The 23,007-nt window shown below is 47.0% G+C and overlaps 1 protein-coding gene across 3 annotated transcripts in view; it reads right to left on the bottom strand.

Moving 5' to 3' along the window:
- Positions 1-9,598, bottom strand: part of LRRC9 (leucine rich repeat containing 9) — a 60,857-nt gene extending 51,259 nt beyond the window's left edge. For all 3 annotated transcript variants that reach the window (XM_038756905.1, XM_038756904.1, XM_038756903.1), the window contains exons 1-7: positions 9,532-9,598; positions 6,207-6,275; positions 4,174-4,392; positions 2,989-3,129; positions 2,572-2,635; positions 1,503-1,573; positions 293-475 (exon numbers count right to left, since the gene is read on the bottom strand). In XM_038756905.1, coding sequence (XP_038612833.1) covers positions 293-475; positions 1,503-1,573; positions 2,572-2,635; positions 2,989-3,129; positions 4,174-4,392; positions 6,207-6,254 — 726 coding nt within the window. In that variant the 5' untranslated portion in view covers positions 6,255-6,275; positions 9,532-9,598. The remainder of the gene's footprint in view (positions 1-292; positions 476-1,502; positions 1,574-2,571; positions 2,636-2,988; positions 3,130-4,173; positions 4,393-6,206; positions 6,276-9,531) is intronic.
- Positions 9,599-23,007: the final 13,409 nt, after the last annotated feature.

Consider the following 23,007-nt stretch of genomic DNA (forward strand, 5'->3'; position numbering starts at 1 on the left):
ACACTGTAACAACACATTCCCTGCCCACGGTGATCTTACACTCTACAGGGGAAGACACAAGAATGTAAATAAATAAACGACGGATACGGACATAAGTGCTGTGGGGCTGGGAGGGGGGATGAATAAAGAGAGCAAGTCAGGGGGGACGCAGAAGGGAGTGGGAGAAAAGGAAAAGAGGGCTTAGAGAAGGCCTCTTGGAGGATATGTGCCTTCAATAAGGCTTTGAAGGCGGGGAGGGTAGAATATGAAGAGGGCGGGCACTGCATCCCATATTTGCACTGAGGGCACTTACATCTGCCATCTCTTTGATGGGCTTCTGAGAGACATCAATCGTGTCAAGTCTCTGAAGTTTAGGCATGTGATACAGGATGTGGGTAGCATAATTCCACAGCAGACACACTGGGTTAGGCTTATACAGTGGATCGCTGAGGCCCAAATCCACCAAGTGAGGAAGCCTGGCCAAGTTAGTGAGTTCCTGGAAATGAGGAAAATTCAGAATCACCGTTGCACCTCAACGGTCTTTTCTCCAGGCTTCAGGGACAGTTGAGCTAATGAACTGTCCCACTGCCTGAGAAAGAACAAGGTAACCCTGGGCATAAATCCAAAGAAGCTAAAGTCACTCACCTAAACATCAACCCATCAATCAGTGGTATCTAGTGAGCACTCACTGAGTGTAGAGCACTGTATTAACCACTTGGGAGAGCACAATAGAGCCAGTAGACACCATCCCTGCCCACAAGGAGCTCATCATCTTTTCTATTGAATAAATGCATTTCATACAAAATTGCTTTCCCAAATTTGCATGCCCAAAATTTCTGGGAAAAGCAGCCAGCCACTGTTTAATTCATTATCTATCTATTCTATTTATTTTAGTTTGTTAGTATGTTTGGTTTTGTTCTCTGTCTTCCCCTTTTAGACTGTAAGCCCACTGTTGGGTAGGGACTGTTTCTATATGTTGCCAATTTGTACTTCCCAAGCGCTTAGTACAGTGCTCTGCACATAGTAAGTGCTCAATAAATACGATTGATGATGATGATGATGATTATCAAATGAAAAGCCCGTTGGAATTTGCTCCAACACAAGGAAAAAATAAATGTAGTCAAGTGTAATGCATACTCTGATTTCAATGCATTAAGATTCCTCCTTGCAGTGAAATCATTCATTTAATTATTTTAATTTTCTTTTGGATAAGAATCAAATCAGATTTTCTCTACATGTACTCCCCTCAGAGTACACTAGGCATTTTTTTCAAGTAATTTGACTCTTTCAATCTACTAGGACAATATTTTGTTCAGTCAAAAGATTTCCCCTCTCAGTTATAGTCTCTTTCTCAACCAGTGGATTCTGGCTCTCATTTCCAAGAACAAGTCAGCCGCAGTCCTCTGCGTGGCTTTCACGCATAATCCCACCCGGGTGACCTTCCACTTTCACCAAAACAGGCCACCAGGCCTCCGTGCCCAGCCCCTTTTCAAGTACAAAGGAAAAGGGATGCTCAGACATACCTTGAGGGAACACATTTGGTTACCAGAAAGGTTGAGTCTTTCGATTTTTTCATTGGGGTCAAAGCACTGCCCTTGAAATAATAACAATAAAAATAATTATGGTAGTTGTTAAGTGCCTACAAAGGACCAGACACTGTTCTAAGCACTGGGGTAGATTCAAGGTAATCAGGTTCGACACAGTCCCTGTCCCACCTGGAGCTCACAGCCTTAATCCCCATTTTACAGATGAGGTGACTGAGGCCCAGAGAAGTGAAGTGACTTGCCCAAGGTCACCCAACAGACAAGTTGGGGAGCCGGGGTGAGAAGCCCAGTCCTCTGACTCCCAAACCCGTGCTCTTGTCTTTAGGCCATACTGCTTCTCGAAGAAGGAAACATCAATTCACAACCGATTTCGGCATCGACGGGAGTCCTGGGAAGGAGCGCTTCTCGGTTTCCACCGGTAGCAAAGATGGATCCGAGTCAGAAACACCGGGTCAGGTGGGCTCGTTGGGTTGGACCAGGTCCAGCCCGTGGCTTCCCACTCACCCACCCACCATCCCGGCTGGGTCAAACCAAAGTAGCCAGGAGAGCCCAGGTTCAAGAGCCTCTGTGCACCCAACGTGGCCTGCACCCACTCCCCTCCCCTCCCGCTGATCTCCCTCTCTCCCTTGCTCTTTCCCCTGACCGGGTCGGGGGGCACAGCATGGCCACCGGGGCACCGTGACTTGTGTGTGGTCGGTCTACACACATGCCACTGGCTGCTGGGCACACAGTGCTGAGCGACACCCAGGCATCTTGTGCCCGTGGTGGTAACGCCCTTGGGCTTGACCCGGCCATCCTGTCATACCCACAACCAGGGTACCCCATTAATGGGGATGCAAACAGCAGCCCTCCCCCATGTCTTCAGATACGTCGCTTCACGGCATTTCAAGGGTCTGAGATGGAAAAAATGCATTCCTCATCCCTACTCTTCCAGCCCACCCCCGCCCGATCACCCCTTCCAGCCTCACCAGCGACTGACTGGATGTTCCCTTTGCCCTAGCCAGGCCCCGCCGTGTCCCTCCCCGCATCCAAACCGAACACCACCTACCAATGCTGCTTATACAATTCCCAGCAAGGTTGACGTCTTTTAAGCTCTTCAGCATCTGCAGCCCCTGTGAGGTTTGGGTAAAATACAACCTAGATGAAGTCAAGCCTTTAAAAACCTACTTCCAGGTCTAAAATTTTCACTGCACAACGATTCTGTCAGAGCACAAAGATTAAAGTCATAAAACCATGCAGAGTGCACCTTGGCATTCTTGGCATTTGATGAGAAAGCATTTAGCAACCTAAAAAACATGTAGTTTTTGGCAGAGTCAGATTTGAATCCAACTTCTGGACCACGAGACTGGCCCCAAAGCATATTCTCCTCTGGCCGGGGAAAACTCGGACTTTTCTCAGCAGGCCCTCTCCAATCCATCAGTTCCAGCTTAAAACTCCCCCTACATCTAGCACTAAGGGCACTTACCTCAACTTTTTTAATCTGATTGTTGTTCAGCCAAACCACCTCCAGCTTGGTCAGTGTGTCCAGATTTTCTATTTTGCTGATCTTATTGTAATATAAGTACAGTTTTTCCAGATTGTTACAATTTTGGAGACCTTCGATTTTCTGCAGCAAAGGAGATGGACTGCGATTAGCTTTTGTGATATCTCAGGCGCGCCGGTCCGCTCCGCGGTCCACTCCGTCGGTCTGAAATCGTCTGTGGCCAAGGCGCGAGGGCCTGGAGATGAGCCAGAGCCGACCAAGAGGAGGGGATCGGCCCCTAATGTTGGTGCTACTGATGGCCGCCAAGGCCGTGGGGTCAGGAGGTCGCCTGTGCTCTTGGGGGGAATCCAAGATGGCACCACGAGAAGTGGGCACCCCACTGGTTCCCAGGGCACCCAGCCCCAGTCCCCTTCTTTCTGGCATCCTGACCGACTACTCCTCTTGCATCTGAATGGGCCTCTCCTCCCTCAAGAGAGAAGCAGTGTGGCCTAGTGAATAGAGCTCAGGCCTGCAAGTCAGAAAGGCTGCCCCCCACCCAACCTTCCCCCTCTCAAAGTAATCCTCTTTAAAAGACATGCCTAAATTCTCAGCCCACGCAAGAGGAAAGCCTTGGGAGCAAAGAAGGGAGAGAGAAAGTGGAGAAGAAAATGATTTTCGGGGCTGCTTATGCTCTTTGAAGTTCTTCAACAAGGGAAGTAAGAGCCACTTTCATGAACGATATCTATTTTACCAGAGTTCATTTCATTTAAGCACTTTCTCATCTGTGTCTCCTTCCCTAGAATCAATCAATCAATTGTATTTATTGAGCGCTTACTGTGTGCACAGCACTGTACTAAGCGCTTGGGAAGTACAAGTTGGCAACATATAGAGACAGTCCCTACCCATAAGCCTCTTGAGGGTAGGGAGAGTACCTACACATCAGTGTAGATTCAGAAAGTCCTACAGCTAAGTCACGTGTCTTTATATTTCATCACATCTCCTGCTAGACTGTAAGAGCCTCGAGAGCAGGGTTCATGTCTATTAGTGTTTTTAAACTTTTCCAAGTGCTGAGTCCAGTGCCCTATTCTAATTATTAAAAAAAATAAAAATCAGAGGCCAGTTTTCTCTTAAACGAGGGAACCAAAATGTCACCCTTTAGGTAAGAACACGTTTCCAGGTTAAACTCACCAGGATAAGGCACTCAGCCAACCACAGCTCCTTCAAAAATAGACAAAACTCCAGTCCTGCAATCTTCTGAATTTCTTGCCCAACCACGGTGAGGCTTGTTAAATTTGGAAACAGTGACAGCCCTACGATGCGAGGGTACCCTGAAAAAAACATCTCCAGTTTGGAAATTTCAGAGCCTTCTTGCTCAATCTTCTCATAGGACAAACCATTGCAGGAGCACTGTTAAAAACAAAGAAACCCTAGTTATTTCTGTATGCATATGACTGTTTTTGATTCAAAAACATGACTCCAATCCTCACACGTGATTAATTCCTCACTTCCAAGGGACAATGTGGTGATTCAATGACTACATGAATTGTTTTGCTCTGATCTCCTCGGCCAGACTCATTGCTTTAGTTCCCGCCGATCTGTGATGTGTCCGGAAAAATAAGAGAAATTGGTTCGACACATTTTTGCGACATTATTCAATCAGTCCATGCACTTCTAGTGTATCTTTTCCTTCAACCTCCAACTTCCTCCGCTGTCTTGGCCCGGGGTAGGGGGTTTCTAATATGGGGGTAACAGGCCCCTACAGCATCATGGACCCCACATAATTTCAATCAGTGGAATTTACTGAGCGCTTACTGTGTGCAGAACACTGTACTAAACACTTGGGAGAACACAATACAATAGAGTTGGTAGACTCATTCCCTGCCTTCCACTCTGTCATATTTTATAACTGAAGCCTCCACATCCAATCCCCTTGGGTCTCCAATACCTCGTACTTAAACCTGGATGAAAGCCGACTCTCTGAATTAGGAGGGAGAGGAGATTGAAAAAAGATGAACAAAATAACTAACTTTAGGGGTGTTTTTTGACTTCAGGTAAATGAAGCCATCAAATTACTTCACATTTGGCATTCAAACTAACTAGTTAGTTTCTACGGTAATGCAACCACCAGAGAAAGGAGCAGATGAACTAAATCTCATTGCTAACATTTCTGGAAAAGTCGGCTCCAAAATATGTTGCCGGGGGAGGGCAGGGTTTCTGGTCAACCCTGACAATCAATCAGTCCTATTTATTGACTGTATTGACTTTATTTATTGACCTGTATATATGTTTGTACATATTTATTACTCTATTTATTTATTTATTTTACTTGTACATATCTATTCTATTTATTTTATTTTGTTAGTATGTTTGGTTTTGTTCTCTGTCTCCCCCTTTTAGACTGTGAGCCCACTGCTGGGTAGGGACTGTCTCTATATGTTACCAACTTGTACTTCCCAAGCGCTTAGTACAGTGCTCTGCACACAGTAAGCGCTCAATAAATACGATTGATGATGATGATGATGATGATTATTAAATGCTTAATGTGTGCAGAGCACTGTTCTAGGAATTTTGGAGAGTACAACACAACAACAGACACATTTCCTGCCCACAGTGAGGTTACAGTCGATCAAGAGAGCATTGGTCCGCAGGTATCAAGAGAGCATTGGTCAGCCAATTCATGCCCTTCTCTTGGCAGACCCAGATTGGACTTGTCAGGGTCCATATGGGTCAGTCCAAATCCCAGAACATAGTACCAGGAAAGCTCTGCCTCCTTCTCCAATTGTGGAATCAAGTAGCCGGCACAGGGGCGAGTCGGTAGGGATGGCAGAAGAGGAGAAGGAAGGAAAGATAGGGAAAAAGAACAGGAGTCATAAGTCCTCTCCTTGGGCAGTGAGTGTCCAAGGTAGAGTGTGGATTTGGGAGGCTCAGGCATAGGAAGGTAAACAGCTGGAGGTGTGAGATAAAGATCAGAAACTCAGAAGGCCACAAGGGAACCAAATAAAGCCTTTGTAAGATCATTATGGAAATGATGCTAATTCAGTGGCATCATGCTCTCCCGAGTGTTAAGTACATTGCTGCACACAGAGTGTTAAATAAATACCATTGATTGATTGATTGATCGATGACAATCCCTTTGTCCCAAGCATTTCTGCATTCCAGATATCCCACCCCATACAAAATTTTTTTTCTCTCCCAGATCTTTGTGGCGATAGAAGACTTACCAGTTCTTTAATGATTTCTTCTTGGTTAACAGTCCTGCTTTCGGTCATCTTCTGAGCTACTGAAAATATCTGTCATCGAAAAGTTGGGAAAAATGAAATACAGATGAAGGATGAGCAAGTATTAGCGGAATGCAATTTCTGTTTCCCTAGCTTTATTCTGTTTACCCATAAGGATATTTTATTTCCAAATGAAAGGAAGCGGAGAATTTACTATTGAGAAAACATCCACTGAAATGTGATGGAATGGGAAGCGTCTTGATAACAGACCTCTAGAAGCTAGGATTTGTTATTTGAACATATGCTGTAGCTTTGATTTGTTATTCATGTTTTCCACGGTTTGCAAAACATGATGGAAAATTTTATGCAGAGAGAGCGCCAGGATCCTTTTTGAATTTGTGATTAGGTGACATTTGCAGACAAAAAGTTCACGATGGGTTTTGTAGGGGGAAAGGTTAGAAGCGTGTAACTCAAGAAATGCTTAGATAATAATAACAATAATTTTGGTATTTGTTAAGTGCTTACTATGGGCCAAGCACTGTTCTAAGTGCTGGGGGAGATACAAGATGATCAGGTTGTCCCACGTGGGGCTCACAGTCTTAATCTCCATTTTACGGATGAGGTAACTGAGGCCCAGAGAAGTTAAGTGATTTGCCCAAAGTCACACAGCTGACAAGTGGTAGAGCCAGGATTAGAACCCATGACCTCTGACTCCCAAGCCCACACTCTTGCCACTGAGCCAAGCTGCTTTTCGATAAATTCATGGATGACCAATCCATATTGAATATTCTTGGATGACCTCTGTTGGCTAGAATTGTGGATGACCAATCAATAGTAGATTGATTCTTGAAAGACCAGTCCACCCTATTGAATAGAATCATGGATGGCCAGTTCATATTGGCTAGATTCTCAGATGGCCAGCTCATAATAATAATAATAATAATAATAATAATAATAATGGCATTTATGAAGCGCTTACTATGTGCAAAGCACTGTTCTAAGCGCTGGGGAGGTTACAAGGTGATCAGGTTGTCCCCCGTGGTCTCACAGTCTTAATCCCCATTTTGCAGATGAGGTAACTGAGGCCCAGAGAAGTGAAGTGACTTGCCCAAAGTCACACAGCTGACAATTGGCAGAGCCCGGATTTGAACCCAGGACCTCTGACTCCAAAGCCCGTGCCCTTTCCACTGAGCCATGCTGCTTCTCATGTTGAACCAGCCCGTATTCGATCGGTCCATATTGGAACTCTAACCCTGAATTTGGGAGCCAAGGAGGACAACATCACTCTGGCTTTCCAGCATCTTTTGGTGCCTACTGGAGACAGAATACTTGAATGAATGAATGAACCATTGATCTCACTCAGTTTGGTGGCTGTTCTGCTTTATCAAGCTCGTTGTGAGCAAGGAATGTCTCTGCTATATTGTTGTGTTGTCGCCTCATCTCCCTCCTACCATTACTCTCCAAACTCCTTGAGCGAGCTATTGCTGTCTCAAATTCCTCCCCTCCAATTCTCTCCTTGGCCCTCTCCGATCTGGCTTCCGTCCCCTTCCTTCATTCCACAGAAACTGCCCTCTCAAAGGTTACCAATGATCTCCTTCTCGCCAAATCCAACGGCCTCTATTCCATCCTAGTCCTCCTCAACCTCTCAATTGCCTTTGACACTGTGCCTTTGACACTTTTCCTGGAAATGTTACCCAACTTCGGCTTCACTGACCCTGTCCTCTCCTGGTTCTCTTCTTTTCTCTCTGGTCTCAATCTCATTCATTCATTAAATAATATTTATTGAGTGAAGGCCTCTCCTCTGCCTCCCACCCCCTAAATGTGGGGGTCCCGTAAGGTTCAGTTCTGGGTCCTCTTCTATTCTCCATCTACACCCACTCCCTTGGAGAACTCATTCACTCCCATGGCTTCAACTACTACCTCTATGCGGATGATACCCAAATCTATATCCCCAGCCTTGATCTTTCCCTCTCTCCAGGCTCACATCAATTCCTGCCTTCAGGACATCTCTACTTGGATGTCCTCCCGCTGTGGCTGTTTATTGTTCTGTGTACTCTCCCAAGTACTTAGTATAGTGCCCTGCACACAGTAAGTGCTCAATAAATATGATTGAATGAATTAACTTAGTACAGTACCCTGCACACCGTAAGTGCCCAATAAATTCGATTGACTGATTGATCAAAATGCTGTATAGTTCTATAAATGATCTAAAAACTGGGCGCTTACTTTGTGCAAAACTCTGTGTTAGGCATCTGCCGTGAGCAGTCCCGTGATGGGCGCCTATTGTGTGCAGAATTCTGTTCAGGGCGCTTGACAATAGACAGTAGAAGTAAATACTAGTAGAAAGTAGAAATAGAGTATCTGCTCTCAAAAGTTGACAATTTAGTGGGGAGTTTGCAGTCCCAGAATTTCAATATTATTTTAGGAACAGCCCCACTCCCCCATTACTTCCATGACCACCACCCGAGATTTTCATTGGCTCCGAAGGAACTGTCAATCAATCAATCGTATTTATTGAGTGCTTACTGTGTGCAGAGCACTGTACTAATCAATCAATCAATCAATCGTATTTATTGAGGGTTTACTTTGTGCAGAGCACTGTACTAAACGCTTGGGAAGTACAAGTTGCCCCAGCCCGCTTCTTCCTTCCCTTCAGAGAAGCAACGTGGCTTAGTGGAAAGAGCCCGGGTTTGGGAGTCAGAGGACGTGGGTTCTAATCCCGGCTCTGCCACTCGTCTGCTGCGTGACCTTGGGCATGTCGCTTCATTTCTCTGTGCCTCAATTACCTCATCTGTAAAATGGGGGTTAAAAGCGTGAGCCCCACATGGGACAACCTATCAATCAATCAATCAATCATATTTATTGAGCGCTTACTGTGTGCAGAGCACTGTACTAAGCGCTTGGGAAGTACAAGTCGGCAACACATAGAGACGGTCCCTACCCAACAGCAGGCTCACAGTCTAGAAGGGGGAGACAGGGAACAAAACCAAACACACTAACAAAATAAAATAAATAGAATAGATATGTACAAGTAAGATAAATAAGTAGAGTAATAAATATGTACAAACATATATGCAGCACTGTACTCGTCTGCTGTGTGACCTTGGGCATGTCACTTCATTTCTCTGTGCCTCAATTACCTCGTCTGTAAAATGGGGATTAAAAGCGTGAGCCCCACATGGGACAACCTGTCTACTCTGTATCCATTCCAGTGCTTGGCACATAGTAAACGCTTAACAAATACCATCCTTATTATTATTGGTCCTCCTTCTTCGCCCTTCCGCCCTCCTCCCCTCCCTTCCCCGGGTGGACAGCGGGGGATGCTCACCTTGGCCCAGCGTGGGGGAGAGGGACCCCCGAAATCCCGGCCCCAAACGGCCCCTGTGGACGCATCGCCTTCTCCGGTTGCCTAGGCAACCCTCCCGCCGCCGGCAGAAAAACGGGGCTGGGGAAATTATTAGCCAATCCGGAGAGCGCCCGCCCAGTCACGTGACTCCCGCCGCCCGGCGCCAGCCAATCAGCGCGGGCCGGAGCCAAGAACCGGACCCTGGGTCCAATAATAATAATAATAATAATAATAATAATAATAATAATAATAATAATAATAATAATGGCATTTATTAAGCGCTTACTATGTGCAAAGCACTGTTCTAAGCGCTGGGGAGGTTACATGGTGATCAGGTTGTCCCACGGGGGGCTTACAGTCTTCATCCCCATTTTACAGATGAGGTAGCTGAGGCACATTTATTAAGCGCTTACTATGTGCAAAGCACTGTTCTAAGCGCTGGGGAGGTTACATGGTGATCAGGTTGTCCCACGGGGGGCCTACAGTCTTAATCCCCATTTTACAGATGAGGTAGCTGAGGCACATTTATTAAGCGCTTACTATGTGCAAAGCACTGTTCTAAGCGCTGGGGAGGTTACATGGTGATCAGGTTGTCCCACGGGGGGCCTACAGTCTTCATCCCCATTTTACAGATGAGGTACCTGAGGCACATTTATTAAGCGCTTACTATGTGCAAAGCACTGTTCTAAGCGCTGGGGAGGTTACATGGTGATCAGGTTGCCCCACGGGGGGCCTACAGTCTTCATCCCCATTTTACAGATGAGGTAACTGAGGCACATTTATTAAGCGCTTACTATGTGCAAAGCACTGTTCTAAGCGCTGGGGAGGATACAAGGTGATCAGGTTGTCCCATGGGGGGCTCACAGCCTTCATCCCCATTTTACAGATGAGGTAACTGAGGCCCAGAGAAGTTAAGTGACTTGCCCAAAGTCACACAGCTGACAGTTGGCGGAGCCGACATTTGAACCCATGACCTCTGACTCCAAAGCCCGGGCTCTTTCCACTAAGTCTTCTCCCACTCCCTTCTAATAATAATAGTAATAAAAAATGATAATCATGGCACTTGTTAAGCGCTTACTAGGTGCTGAGCACTGGGCTAAGCGCCGCGGTAGATACAACTTAACCAAGTTGGACACAGTCCCTGTCCCTCTGGTGGCTCCCACTCTGATCTCCGTTTTACCAGGTGAGAGAACTGAGGGCACAGAGAAGTGAAGCGACTTGCCCAAGGTCACACAGCAGACAGGTGGCAGAGTGGGATTGGAACCCAGGTCCTTCTGATTCCCAGGCCCGTGTTCTAACCACTAAGCCACGCTGCTTCTCTACCGCCCTTGAACTCGGATTTGAAAACATAAAAAGTGATTAAACAGCAGTGGCCTCAGAGTTCCCCCATGAGTAGGTGCTTTCCATTACCACCACCCATTGTTGCGATCAATCGATCAATCGTATTTATTAAGCACTTACTGTGTGCAGAGCACTGTACTGCATACTTGGGAGAGAACAACACAACAATATAACAGACGCATTCCCCGTCGGCAATTCATTCATTCATTCATTTAATCGTATTTATTGAGCGCAGAGCACTGTACTAAGCGCTTGGGAAGTCCAAGTTGGCAACATATAGAGACGGTCCCTACCCAACAGCGGGCTCACAGTCTAGAGGGGGGGAGACGGACAGGCAATAAAACAAAACATGTGGACAGGTGTCAAGTTGTCAGAACAAATAGAATTAAAGCTAAATGCACATCATTAACAAAATTAATAGAATAGTAAATATGCACAAGTAAAATAAATAGAGTAATAAATCTGTACAAACGTATATACAGGTGCTGTGGGGAGGGGAAGGAGGTAGGGCGTGGGGATGGGCAGGAGGAGTCTAGAGGAGTCTAAAGGGGGAGTGCTAAACACTGTATTAATCAATCAATCGTATTTATTGAGTCCTTATTGTGTGCAGAGCACTGTACTAAGCGCTTGGGAAGTCCAAGTTGGCAACATATAGAGACAGTCCCTACCCAACAGTGGGCTCACAGTCTAGAAGGGGGAGACAGACAACAAAACCAAACATCTTAACAAAATAAAATAAATAGAATAGATATGTACAAGTAAAATTGAGTAATAAATATGTACAAACATATATACATATATACAGATGCTGTGGGGAAGGGAAGGAGGTAAGACGGGGGGATGGAGAGGGGGACGAGGGGGAGAGGAAGGAGGGGGCTCAGTCTGGGAAGGCCTCCTGGAGGAGGTGAGCTCTCAGTAGGGCCTTGATGGGGACTGTGAGCCCCACGAGGGACAGGGACCTTGTCCAACCCGATTTGCCTGTGTCCTCCCCAGGGCTTAATACAGTGCCTGGCACACAGTAAGCGCTTAACAAATACCAGAATTACTATTATTATTATCAGTCACGGGTCCATACACGCGAGTGTTTGATTTTAAAGAGTTGGGGGCTTTTTCTTTTGAGGCAAACCGATCTTTCTGTTTTGCCCTTGCTGCTGTTAAGGATCTGACTTTAATGTGATCTCGGGTACCACAGCTAAGGGTTTTTTGTACGGTGAAAGGATTTTTATGTGTTTGTTTAGAGATGGCCTTCAATGTAGAAACCCAATGTTCAATTCTTGCGTTGTAGTGCTTTATTTATACCACCAGGGGTCAGACTCAGGCAATGGTCCGCCTCCACCTTATTCTTTATAATAATAATAATAATAATAATAATAATAATAATAACATTTATTAAGCGCTTACTATGTGCAAAGCACTGTTCTAAGCGCTGGGGAGGTTACAGGGTGATCAGGTTGTCCCACGGGGGGCTCACGTTCTTAATCCCCATTTTACAGATGAGTTAACTGAGGCACAGAGAAGTTAAGTGACTTGCCCAAGGTCACACAGCTGACAGTTGGTGGAGCCGGGATTTGAACCCATAGCCTCTGACTCCAAAGCCCGTGCTCTTTCCACTGAGCCACACAGCTTCTCTAGATGCTCTAGTACTCAGGTAAGGGAGTAACAACACACTTTATATACACACAAGAATGAAATAACCCATAAATGAGCTATGCATCATCATCATCAATCGTATTTATTGAGCGCTTACTGTGTGCAGAGCACTGTACTAAGCGCTTGGGAAGTACAAGTTGGCAACATATAGAGACAGTCCCTACCCAACAGTGGGCTCACAGTCTAAAAACCCAAGTAAACATTGTTAATATATAGATAATAATTGGGGCACCTGAGCATGGGCTTGGGAGTCAGAGGTCATGGGTTCTAATCCTGGCTCCACCACTTGTCAGCTGTGTGACTTTGGGCAAGTCACTTCACTTCTCTGAGCCTCAGTTCCCTTATCTGTAAAATGGGGATTAAGACTGTGAGCCCCACGTGGGACAACCTGATCATCTTGTATCCCCCGGGCGCTTAACAAATGCCGTTATTATTATTATTATCTGTTAGTTCATTCATTCACTCATTCATTCAATCAATTGTATTTATTGAGGGCTTACTGTATGCAGAGCATCATCATCATCATCATCAAAATCGTATTTATTGAGCGCTTACTATGTGCAGAGCACTGTACTAAGCGCTTGGGAAGTACAAATTGGCAACATATAGAGACAGTCCCTACCCAACAGTGGGCTCACAGTCTAAAAGGGGGAGACAGAGAACAAAACCAAACATACTAACAAAATAAAATAAATAGGATAGATAGAGACAAACCCTGCCCACACCAGATGTACAGTCTAGAAGGGGGGACAGACATCAAAACAAGTAAGCAGGCATCAATAGAAATAAATAGAATTATAGATGTGTACACATTAAAACAAGTACTCAGGCATTAATATAAATAAATAGAATTGTAGATATGTACATCTGTATACACAAGTGCTGTGGGTGGGGAGGGGGGGTAGAGCAAAGGGAGTGAGTTGGGGTGATGGGGAGGGGAGGGGGAGCTGAGAAAAAGGGGGGCTTAGTCTGTTATTTGCTTATGATGGGCCTAAGCACAGGGGTAGATAAAATATAAGCAGATCAGATACAGTCCCTGTCCTACATGGGGCCCACAGCCTAAGGGGGAGCAAGTATCTTGCCCCCATTTTACAGATGAAGAAACCAAGGCAGAGAATTTAAATGACTCGCCCAAGGTCACACAACTGGCAAGGTGGTGGAGCTGAAATTAGAACCCAGGTCTTCTGACTCCCAAGCCCATGCTCTCACCTCAGGGCCACACTGCTTCACTCTCATTCATTCATTCATTCAATCGTATTTATTGAGCGCTTACTGTGTGCAGAGCACTGTACTAAGCGCTTGGGAAGTACAAGTTGGCAAGATAAAAAATAACATCATTTTAACATCCTATTTTCCACTAGCTCAAAATTTTATTTCGTAGAACTAAAGCCTTCTGTTACTCTAATTCAAAACTGATTTGTTGCTTGGTGAAGGGTGGAAAGAAAATAATCTATGCCCTATTAATAAAATTCTATTGTCAGTCAATAATTTTTTGTAAAAATCATTTAACTTCATCTACAAACCACATGATGCTAACGCCTGGAGTATCATCTGCATTGATCTTCTTCAAAACAGTACATTTAAAAATCTCACTCTCAAAATATTAAGAAAGGACTTGGAGGATCACTGAGGTGATGCCCAAATCGGGTCCCATGTTTCACGAGGATGAGCCCCCATGGCCACAGAGAGGGATCTGGAGCAGGTTTGTTCTGTTTGGTTCTGAGCGAAAGGAGCCCAGGCATAAATCCTGGGAGATCGGGTTTGAATTTGAGCTATTCAGGGATGGGGAGCTATTTTATCCTTCTGGTTCAGGAAGGAAATAAGACCTTCCAGTGGGAAAGGGAATGAGATCCCGACATCGGCTTTCCCGAGCTCTCTACAAATGTCAGAACGGTCTGAGCGACGTTTGATGTGATTTCTGGAACCTTAGATAAAGATTCAGAATCTGAGATCGACCAAGTTGTCTAGGCCAGCTTCTTCAACTGGGAATGCCAGGAAACATTTATGGTCCAGGTTTTTCCCTAGGGACAAAGGCCGATTGCAGGGAGAGAAGGAGTGTTAAAGTAAAGCTTAGCCGGTCAATGAGGATGAGAGCTCTTTCCCTCGCAGCCTCCCTCGTCAGACAATGCTCTTCTTAGAGCACAGTTAAATCTGGGTAAATTCCAGGAAGAACTAAATGGTCTGCCTTAGATTATGATAGTGCTCCTGGGGAGCTGAAACCAGAGGCCCGCAAACTAGCAGCACAAGGGGCCCTTGCTCAGGGTAAGCTTCAAAAGGAAGGACTGCATTGCTTGTTACCTTGTCTTTAATAAGATTAATGAATTCCAGGCGGCATGTATTGAGAATTTGGAGCAGAGCACTTCAGTTTTCAGCCCATCTTCTCCACTTCAGATTCTCCCAAGATGCCTGATCTCATTTTTGTCTCTATCGCATACAGTGGACATTAAAACCCTGTTGGAGTGGAACAAATGCAATCAATCCCGTGCAAAACCAGTCCTTATCTAGACCCTCTCCACCCGCAACAGCATGGAAACCATCCGGTCCCCGTCAGCTCGGTTTGGAGGGTCTGATGATGGTGGATGAGGTGGCCACATCCTATCCTTGCGATGCTTGCCGGATTGTTGCACCATAGTCTGAACTGAATGTCCCTCCGTCAGTCAATCAATCAGTAGTATTTATTGAGTGCTTACTATGTGCATAGCACTGTACTAAGCACTTGGGAGAGTACAATGCACCAGAATTAGCAGGCACTTTCCCTACCAGCCTGCATCTCACAGTCTAAGAAAGAGGGAGAGCAGCCATCTTATCCCCATTGTAAAGAGGGGAAACTGAAGCCCAGAAAGATTACATTGTCTCTATACGTTGCCAATTTGTACTTCCCAAGCGCTTAGTACAGTGCTCTGCACATAGTAAGCGCTCAATAAATACGATTGATGATGATGATGATGATTACATTTAGTTTAGTGTCTATCTCCCCTGCTAGGCTGTAATAAGCTCCTCGAGGGCAGAGATTGTGTCTTCTATCGTATTCACCTTGAAGCGCTTATTAAAGTTCAAAGAGTAAGCACTCAATAAATACCACTGATTGGTTAAGTCCCCACCCCAGTCTCTCTCCACTAGCCCGGGTTGCCTCCTTTAGTTGGTCCTAGTACAAGGACCACCAACCGTGGCTTCCTAATCCTAAAAAGAGTTGCTTGCTCCCACTAAGAAAGTAAATCGTGTCTCCAATATTCTCCGTTTCTTTGGAGCCCCGTTTGCCTCCTTGTTTGCTTGTTTTTCCTTCTCCAGTTTGTATTATGTAGGATTATATTATTAGTGTATGTCTTATGGCGCAGAATTTGTATGTAGCTTTCAGTTGTGAATCTAGAGAGAAGTTTGGGATGTGTAAAGTTTTTCTAGTGGATATTAGGCTATTAAGAGTGTCCTCAGTCTTCTAGGCACTCTGAAAAAGATTCCATAATCTCTTCTTGTCCTGTTATGCAACTGCTTCCCAGCATTCAGTCCTCAGCATTCCCAGCCGGCTTGGGATGGTGGGTGGAAGTTGTTTCAGATTTCTGTTCTATATCTTCACTCTGCCAGTAGGGAGGAATGGCTAGGCCCCAGCTCCGTCCCCTCTCACGCGAGTGGCCACGTGGACCTGCAGAAAAGGGCGATACAAATGCCCCTACCTCTCCACTGCAGGTAGGCAGCATCCCTGAATCCGTGTGGCTCTACCGGTAAGACCCGAGTCGTTTGACCAGTAGTGCCGAAGGGCTGCACTGGAGCTTCCTGAAAAAACAATTATGTTATCTGTTAAGCGCGTATTATGTGCCAGGCACTGTACTAAGTGCTGCGGTAGATTCAAGAAAATCAGGTACGCCACAGTCCCTGTCCCACGTGGGGCTCACAGTCTTAATCCTCATTTTACAGATGAGGGAACTAAGGCACAGAGAAGTGAAGTGACTTGTCCAAAGTCACACAGCTGACAAGTGGTGGAGTCGGGATTAGAACCCGGGTCCTTCTGATTCCCAGGCCTGGGCACTGTCGACTAGGCCATGCTGCTTCTCTTCCGCTTCTGAAGTTGAAAGGCATGCTGCCAGGCGTCTGCCAGAGCCGAGGTCGCAAATGCGGTAGGAGGACAAGGTTCTTTGTCTGCCCTGACAAAGAACCGCTTTCCCTTCACCCAACTCATACCTCGGTGTTGACCAAGATGGTGGGCAGTGCCAGGGGGAGTCAGAAATCCCTGGGCACCTACCTGACTACCTGTGAGACCACGTCCTCTTAGCATCACCCTGACAGTAAATCCTGAAAGCGGCACCCAGGTCCTTGGAAATACAAGGTGACCTTGAGCAGTGCCCTTGGCGACACCCACCCACCGTTGCCGTAACCTCAGGAAATATGAGAAAAGCATCGAACTGATGTGCAGTGCTCCCCGGGAAATGCTCATCTCGAGCAGCTGCACAGGGGCCACTGGGCACTGGGACCACCCTGCGGGGCAGCAAGTACTATCCACAGCAGCATCTTAGCAAGAGCCTGTACCCTTGGCACTATTGCAGACCGTGAGTTGTCCAGTTGAGGTGTTCTTAAAGATCTACTATTAGGTAAGCACCACCATGTGTAGCCCCACTCCCCCGACCTCTCTTGTTTTTAATGGTATTTGTTAAACACTTACTATGTCAGTTAATCAGCCAATCGTGTTTATTGAGCACTTAATTCCTTCATTCATTCATTCAGTCGTATTTATTGAGCGCTTACTGTGTGCAGAGCACTGTACTAAGCGCTTGGGAAGTACAAGTTGGCAACATATAGAGACGGTCCCTACCCAACAACAGGCTCACAGTGTAGAAGGGGGAGACAGACAATAAAACAAAACATGTGGACAGGTGTCAAGTCATCACAATAAATAGAAATAAAGCTAGATGCACATTCATTCATTCATTCATTCATTTAATCGTATTTATTGAGCGCTTACTGTGTGCAGAGCACTGTACTAAGCACTTGGGGAGTCCAAGTTGGCAACATATAGAGACGGTCCCTACCCAACAACGGGCTCACAGTCTAGAAGGGGGAGACAGACAGACAATAAAACAAAACATGTGGACAGGTGTCAAGTCATCACAATAAATAGAAATAAAGTTAGATGCACATCATTAACAAAATAAATAGAATAGTAAATATGTACAAGGCTTATATGCTTAATGTGCGCAGAGTACTGTTCTAAGCGCTGGGGTAGATACAAGGTAATCAGGTTGCATACAGGCCACGTCCCATATGGGGCTCACAGCCTTAATTCCCTTTTTACAGATGAAGTAACTGAGGCACAGAGAAGTTAGGTGGAGTGCTCAAGGTCACACAGAAGACACAGAAGACAAGGGGCAGAGCTAGGACTTGAACCCGGGTCCTTCTGGATGCTCTATCCACTAGGCTATGCTGCTTCTCGCTTCCTTGTTTGGGGTCTAGTTTTTGCTCGCTTCACTGGCTTCAGGGACCTTTAAAAGATGCTTCCATTTTATGATAATAATAATGATGGCATATATTAAGCGCTTACTATGTGCAAAGCACTGCTCTAAGCGCTGGATTTTACACAAAGGCAGAGTAAAGAGGCCAAGGAAATGGAATGGCAGGATTTCGCTAAGGAGGAATGGGGTCCCACCTACCTTTGCTTACTAAGAAAAAAAAAATTGGTAGTTTTTCTAGGGCAGAGATTAAGCAGACAGGCCCCCTCAACTCCCTGCGCTGAGAATAGGTCCTGCAGATGGAAGACAGGGAAAGAGGATCAGCTGCCTCTCCTCGCCCTCGCTGCCTTCCCAGATGGCAGATCTCTCTTCGCGGTGGGCACCTTTCCAGGCACAGAAAGGGGCCACACGTGCTGGCAATGCCTTTCGCTGTTTTCAAAATTCCTGGGTCATCATCACCCAAAGGGTAGAACTATGGGAATACATGGTTAGGTGTTCATTTCGGATGAAAAGGCCTTCCAGATGGGCAAGGCTGGTCCCCGGCCACAACAGACCTCTCCCAGTGGCTCTAGCGAGATGGAGAATTTCTCCACACTCTGAAGGGAGGAATGAACGTATGAGTTTGTGATGCTTGTGCGCCTGCATATGCAGGCCAGGTCAGATACAGAAACGTGCGCTATAACTTTCATTTTATCTTCATAAGGTCAATGGGGAGAACCACGGCCTGGAAGATTTTAAGCGGTAGGGAGATCCAGGACAGAGGAAGGGTATGAGCCAGGGGACAGAGGTAGGAGAGTCAAGATGGAAACCCAGTGGGAAGGTGAGCTTTGGAGGAATGAAGAGGGCAAAGGAAGGTGAGAGCCACTGTCTTTGGCCCAGCATATTAGGGGCATTGTGTGTGCCTCAGTGTCAGAATCCTTGGGGCCATCTCGAAGCCCTAGTGACGAAGGAGATTATGGGAAGGGGAGGAATAGAGAGGAGATAGCGGTGAAGGGAACAGAAACCCAGGTAGGTGCCTAATTGCCCAAACTTGGCATCTGACTCATTCCTAAGGGCCCTCCGCACTTCCAGCTAGGTTCGCGGTTTGACTTGGGGCACCCTTCCGGGGGAGCTGCCCTGGGTCCCAGGTATGATGATGATGATGGCATTTATTAAGCGCTTACTATGTGCCAAGCACTGTTCTAAGGTATCCCAGTCTGAGCTGAGCGCGGCTCCCCAGAAATCAGGGAATCACTGGTTCTCACTGAACACCCACTGTGTGCCGAGCCCCCGGTTATGGGGGCTCCTTTTCTCCACTGTGTGGCTTGGTGCGATTCCAGATTCCCCTGAGGGGATTGGGTGGGAAATGGGGGGGCCCCCAAGTAGTGTTTCTGGAGCCCAACGTAACCCCAAGTGTGTCTGCCAGCCAGCACAGGCCTGCCCTTGCCTCATACTCCATCGCCAGCCCTGTGGGAAGGAGCAAGATGGGAACCTTGTCATCATCATCAATCGTATTTATTGAGCGCTTACTGTGTGTAGAGCACTGTACTAAGCGCTTGGGAAGTACAAATTGGCAACATATAGAGACAGTCCCTACCCAACAGTGGGCTGTCCCCGATGAAAGGGAGCTTCCATCCCACTGTGGGGGAGAAGGCCCCTCTGATTTCAGCCTCAGGATAGAACCGTTGATAGGGATGGGGGTGAAAATGTAGAGGAGGTCATTTAGAGGGAGAAATGTTGAATAATAATAATAATAATAATAATGGCATTTGTTAAGCACTTACTACGTACCAAGCACTGTTCTAAGCGCTGGCGGGGGATATAAAGTAATCAGGTTGTCCCTCATGGGGCTCACAGTCTTAATCCCCATTTTACAGATGAGGTAACTGAGGCCCAGAGAAGTGAAGTGACTTGCCCAAAGTCACACAGGTGACAAGTGGCGGAGCCGGGATTAGAACCCATGACCTCTGACTCCCAAACCCGTGCTCTTTCCACTGAGCCACGCTGCTTCTCTAAAATAAGGAGAAATAAGGAGACCTCCTTTGGGCCTCCTTTCCAGAATCCCTTCCCTACCGAGGCACCCTGATGGAAAGAGCCCGGGCTTGGGAGTCAGAGGACGTGGGTTCTAATTCCAGCTCCGCCACTAGTCTGCTGCGTGACCTAGGGCAAGCCACTTAACTTGTCTGTGCCTCAGTTACCTCATCTGTAAAATGGGGATTAAGACTGCGAGACGCACGTGGGACGATCTGATTACCTTGTATCTTTGCCAGCTCTTAGAACTGTGCTTAGCACAGCAAGTGCTTAACAAATACATTATTATTAGTATTAGTGCTAATACTAATTAGTACTAATTAGTACTAACTAGTACTAACTAGGAGAAGCAGCGTGGCTCAGTGGAAAAGAGCCCGGGCTTTGGAGTCAGAGGTCATGGGTTCAAAGCCCGGCTCTGCCACTTGTCAGCTGTGTGACTTTGGGCAAGTCACTTCACTTCTCTGGGCCTCAGTTCCCTCATCTGTAAAATGGGGATGAAGACTGTGAGCCCCATGTGGGACAACCTCATGACCTTGTATCCCCCCAGTGCTTAGAACAGTGCTTTGCACATAGTAAGCACTTAATAAATGCCATCATTATTATTATTATTATTATTGTTACAGTAGCAGTTGTTGTAATAATAACAATAATAATGGCATTTGTTGAGCGCTTACTATGTGCCAAGCAGTGTACTGAACCCTGGGGGGTGGATACAAGCAAATCGGGTTGGACACAGTCCCTGTCCCACATGGGGCTCACATACTTAATCCTGTGCCACCCTCCAAAACCAGAACTTTTCAGGGTCCAGCCACGCAATGGCCTGACTGATGCCCCTTTTCACCTGGTTTCCCCGAGTGCCCCCCTGGTCAAGGGTTGAGGGGGGAGGCCCTGGGAGTTTTGGGGACCGTCCCTCTCCCCTGTTTGGCACCTCCTAGGACAGGCAGGTAGGCCCCGCTGGCATCTTGGGGTGAAGCTGGAGGCCAGGGCCAGAGAAGCTGCAAGGTGACCAATCAATCAATCAATCAATCGTATTTATTGAGCGCTTACTATGTGCAGAGCACTGTACTAAGTGCTTGGGAAGTACAAATTGGCATCACATAGAGACAGTCCCTACCCAACAGTGGGCTCACAGTCTAAAAGGGGGAGACAGAGAACAGAACCAAACATACCAACAAAATAAAATAAGTAGGATAGAAATGTACAAGTAAAATAAATAAATAAATAAATAAATAGAGTAATAAATATGTACAACCATATATACATATATACAGGTGCTGTGGGGAAGGGAAGGAGGTAAAACGGGGGGATGGAGAGGGGGATGAGGGGGAGAGGAAAGAAGGGGCTCAGTCTGGGAAGGCCTCCTGGAGGAGGTGAGCTCTCAGCAGGGCCTTGAAGGGAGGAAGAGAGCTAGCTTGGCGGATGGGCAGAGGGAGGGCATTCCAGGCCCGGGGGATGATGTGGGCCGGGGGTCGATGGCGGGACAGGCGAGAGCGAGGTACGGTGAGGAGATTAGTGGTGGAGGAGCGGAGGGTGCGGGCTGGGCAGTAGAAGGAGAGAAGGGAGGTGAGGTAGGAGGGGGCGAGGTGATGGAGAGCCTGGAAGCCCAGGGTGAGGAGTTTCTGCCTGATGCGCAGATTGATCGGTAGCCATTGGAGGTTTTTGAGGAGGGGAGTAATATGTCCAGAGCGTTTCTGGACAAAGATAATCCGGGCAGCAGCATGAAGCATGGATTGAAGTGGAGAGAGACACGAGGATGGGAGATCAGAGAGAAGGCTAGTGCAGTAATCCAGACGGGATAGGATGAGAGCTTGAATTAGCAGGGTAGCGGTTTGGATGGAGAGGAAAGGGCGGATCTTGGCAATGTTGCGGAGCTGAGACCGGCAGGTTTTGGTGACGGCTTGGATGTGAGGGGTGAACGAGAGAGCGGAGTCGAGGATGACACCAAGGTTGCGGGCTTGTGAGACGGGAAGGATGGTAGTGCCGTCAACAGAGATGGGAAAGTCAGGGAGAGGACAAGGTTTGGGAGGGAAGACAAGGAGCTCAGTCTTCGACATGTTGAGCTTTAGGTGGCGGGCGGACATCCAGATGGAGATGTCCTGAAGGCAGGAGGAGATGCGAGCCTGGAGGGAGGGGGAGAGAGCAGGGGCAGAGATGGAGATCTGGGCGTCATCAGCGTAGAGATGATAGTTGAAGCCGTGGGAGCGAATGAGGTCACCAAGGGAGTGAGTGTAGATTGAGAACAGAAGGGGACCAAGCACTGAACCTTGGGGAACCCCCACAGTAAGAGGATGGGAGGGGGAGGAGGAGCCTGCAAAAGAGACTGAGAAAGAACGACCGGAGAGATAAGAGGAGAACCAGGAGAGGACGGAGTCTGTGAAGCCAAGGTCAGATAACGTGTGGAGGAGAAGGGGGTGGTCCACAGTGTCAAAGGCAGCTGAGAGGTCGAGGAGGACCAGTTCTGGTCCTCCAAACCAGGCCAGTGAGGGACCCCCAGCCTGATTCTCCCCTCTTTCCCCCCGCCCAAATAACCAGCTCGGCAGTAATGAGGGGGCTTCAGAGGCCGGAGAAGGAGGGTAAGCCCCTGGACTGTAAGCCCGCTGTGGGCAGGAACTGTCTCTCTTTATCGTTGCATTGTACTTTGTAAAAATAATATTAATAATGATGGCGTTTATTAAGCGCTTACTATGTGCAAAGCCCTGTTCTAAGCGCTGGGGAGGTTACCAGGTAATCAGGTTGTCCCACATGGGGCTCCCAGTCTTAATCCCCATTTTACAGATGAGGTCACTGAGGCCCAGAGAAGTGAAGTAACTTGCCCAAAGTCACACAGCTGACAATCGGCAGAACCGACATTTGAACCCATGACCTCCGACTCCAAAGCCCGGGATCTTTCCATTGAGCCACGCTGCTTCTTCTGTACAGTGCTTAGTACAGTGCACTACCCCCAGTAAGCGCTTAATAAATACAACTGAATGAAGGAATGAGTGGGAGCGGTGGGTGTGCAAAGAGGAGGGAGGGGAGGAGG

This window comes from Tachyglossus aculeatus, chromosome 14, assembly GCF_015852505.1.
Source record: "Tachyglossus aculeatus isolate mTacAcu1 chromosome 14, mTacAcu1.pri, whole genome shotgun sequence".
Classification (NCBI taxonomy): Eukaryota; Metazoa; Chordata; class Mammalia; order Monotremata; family Tachyglossidae; genus Tachyglossus; species Tachyglossus aculeatus.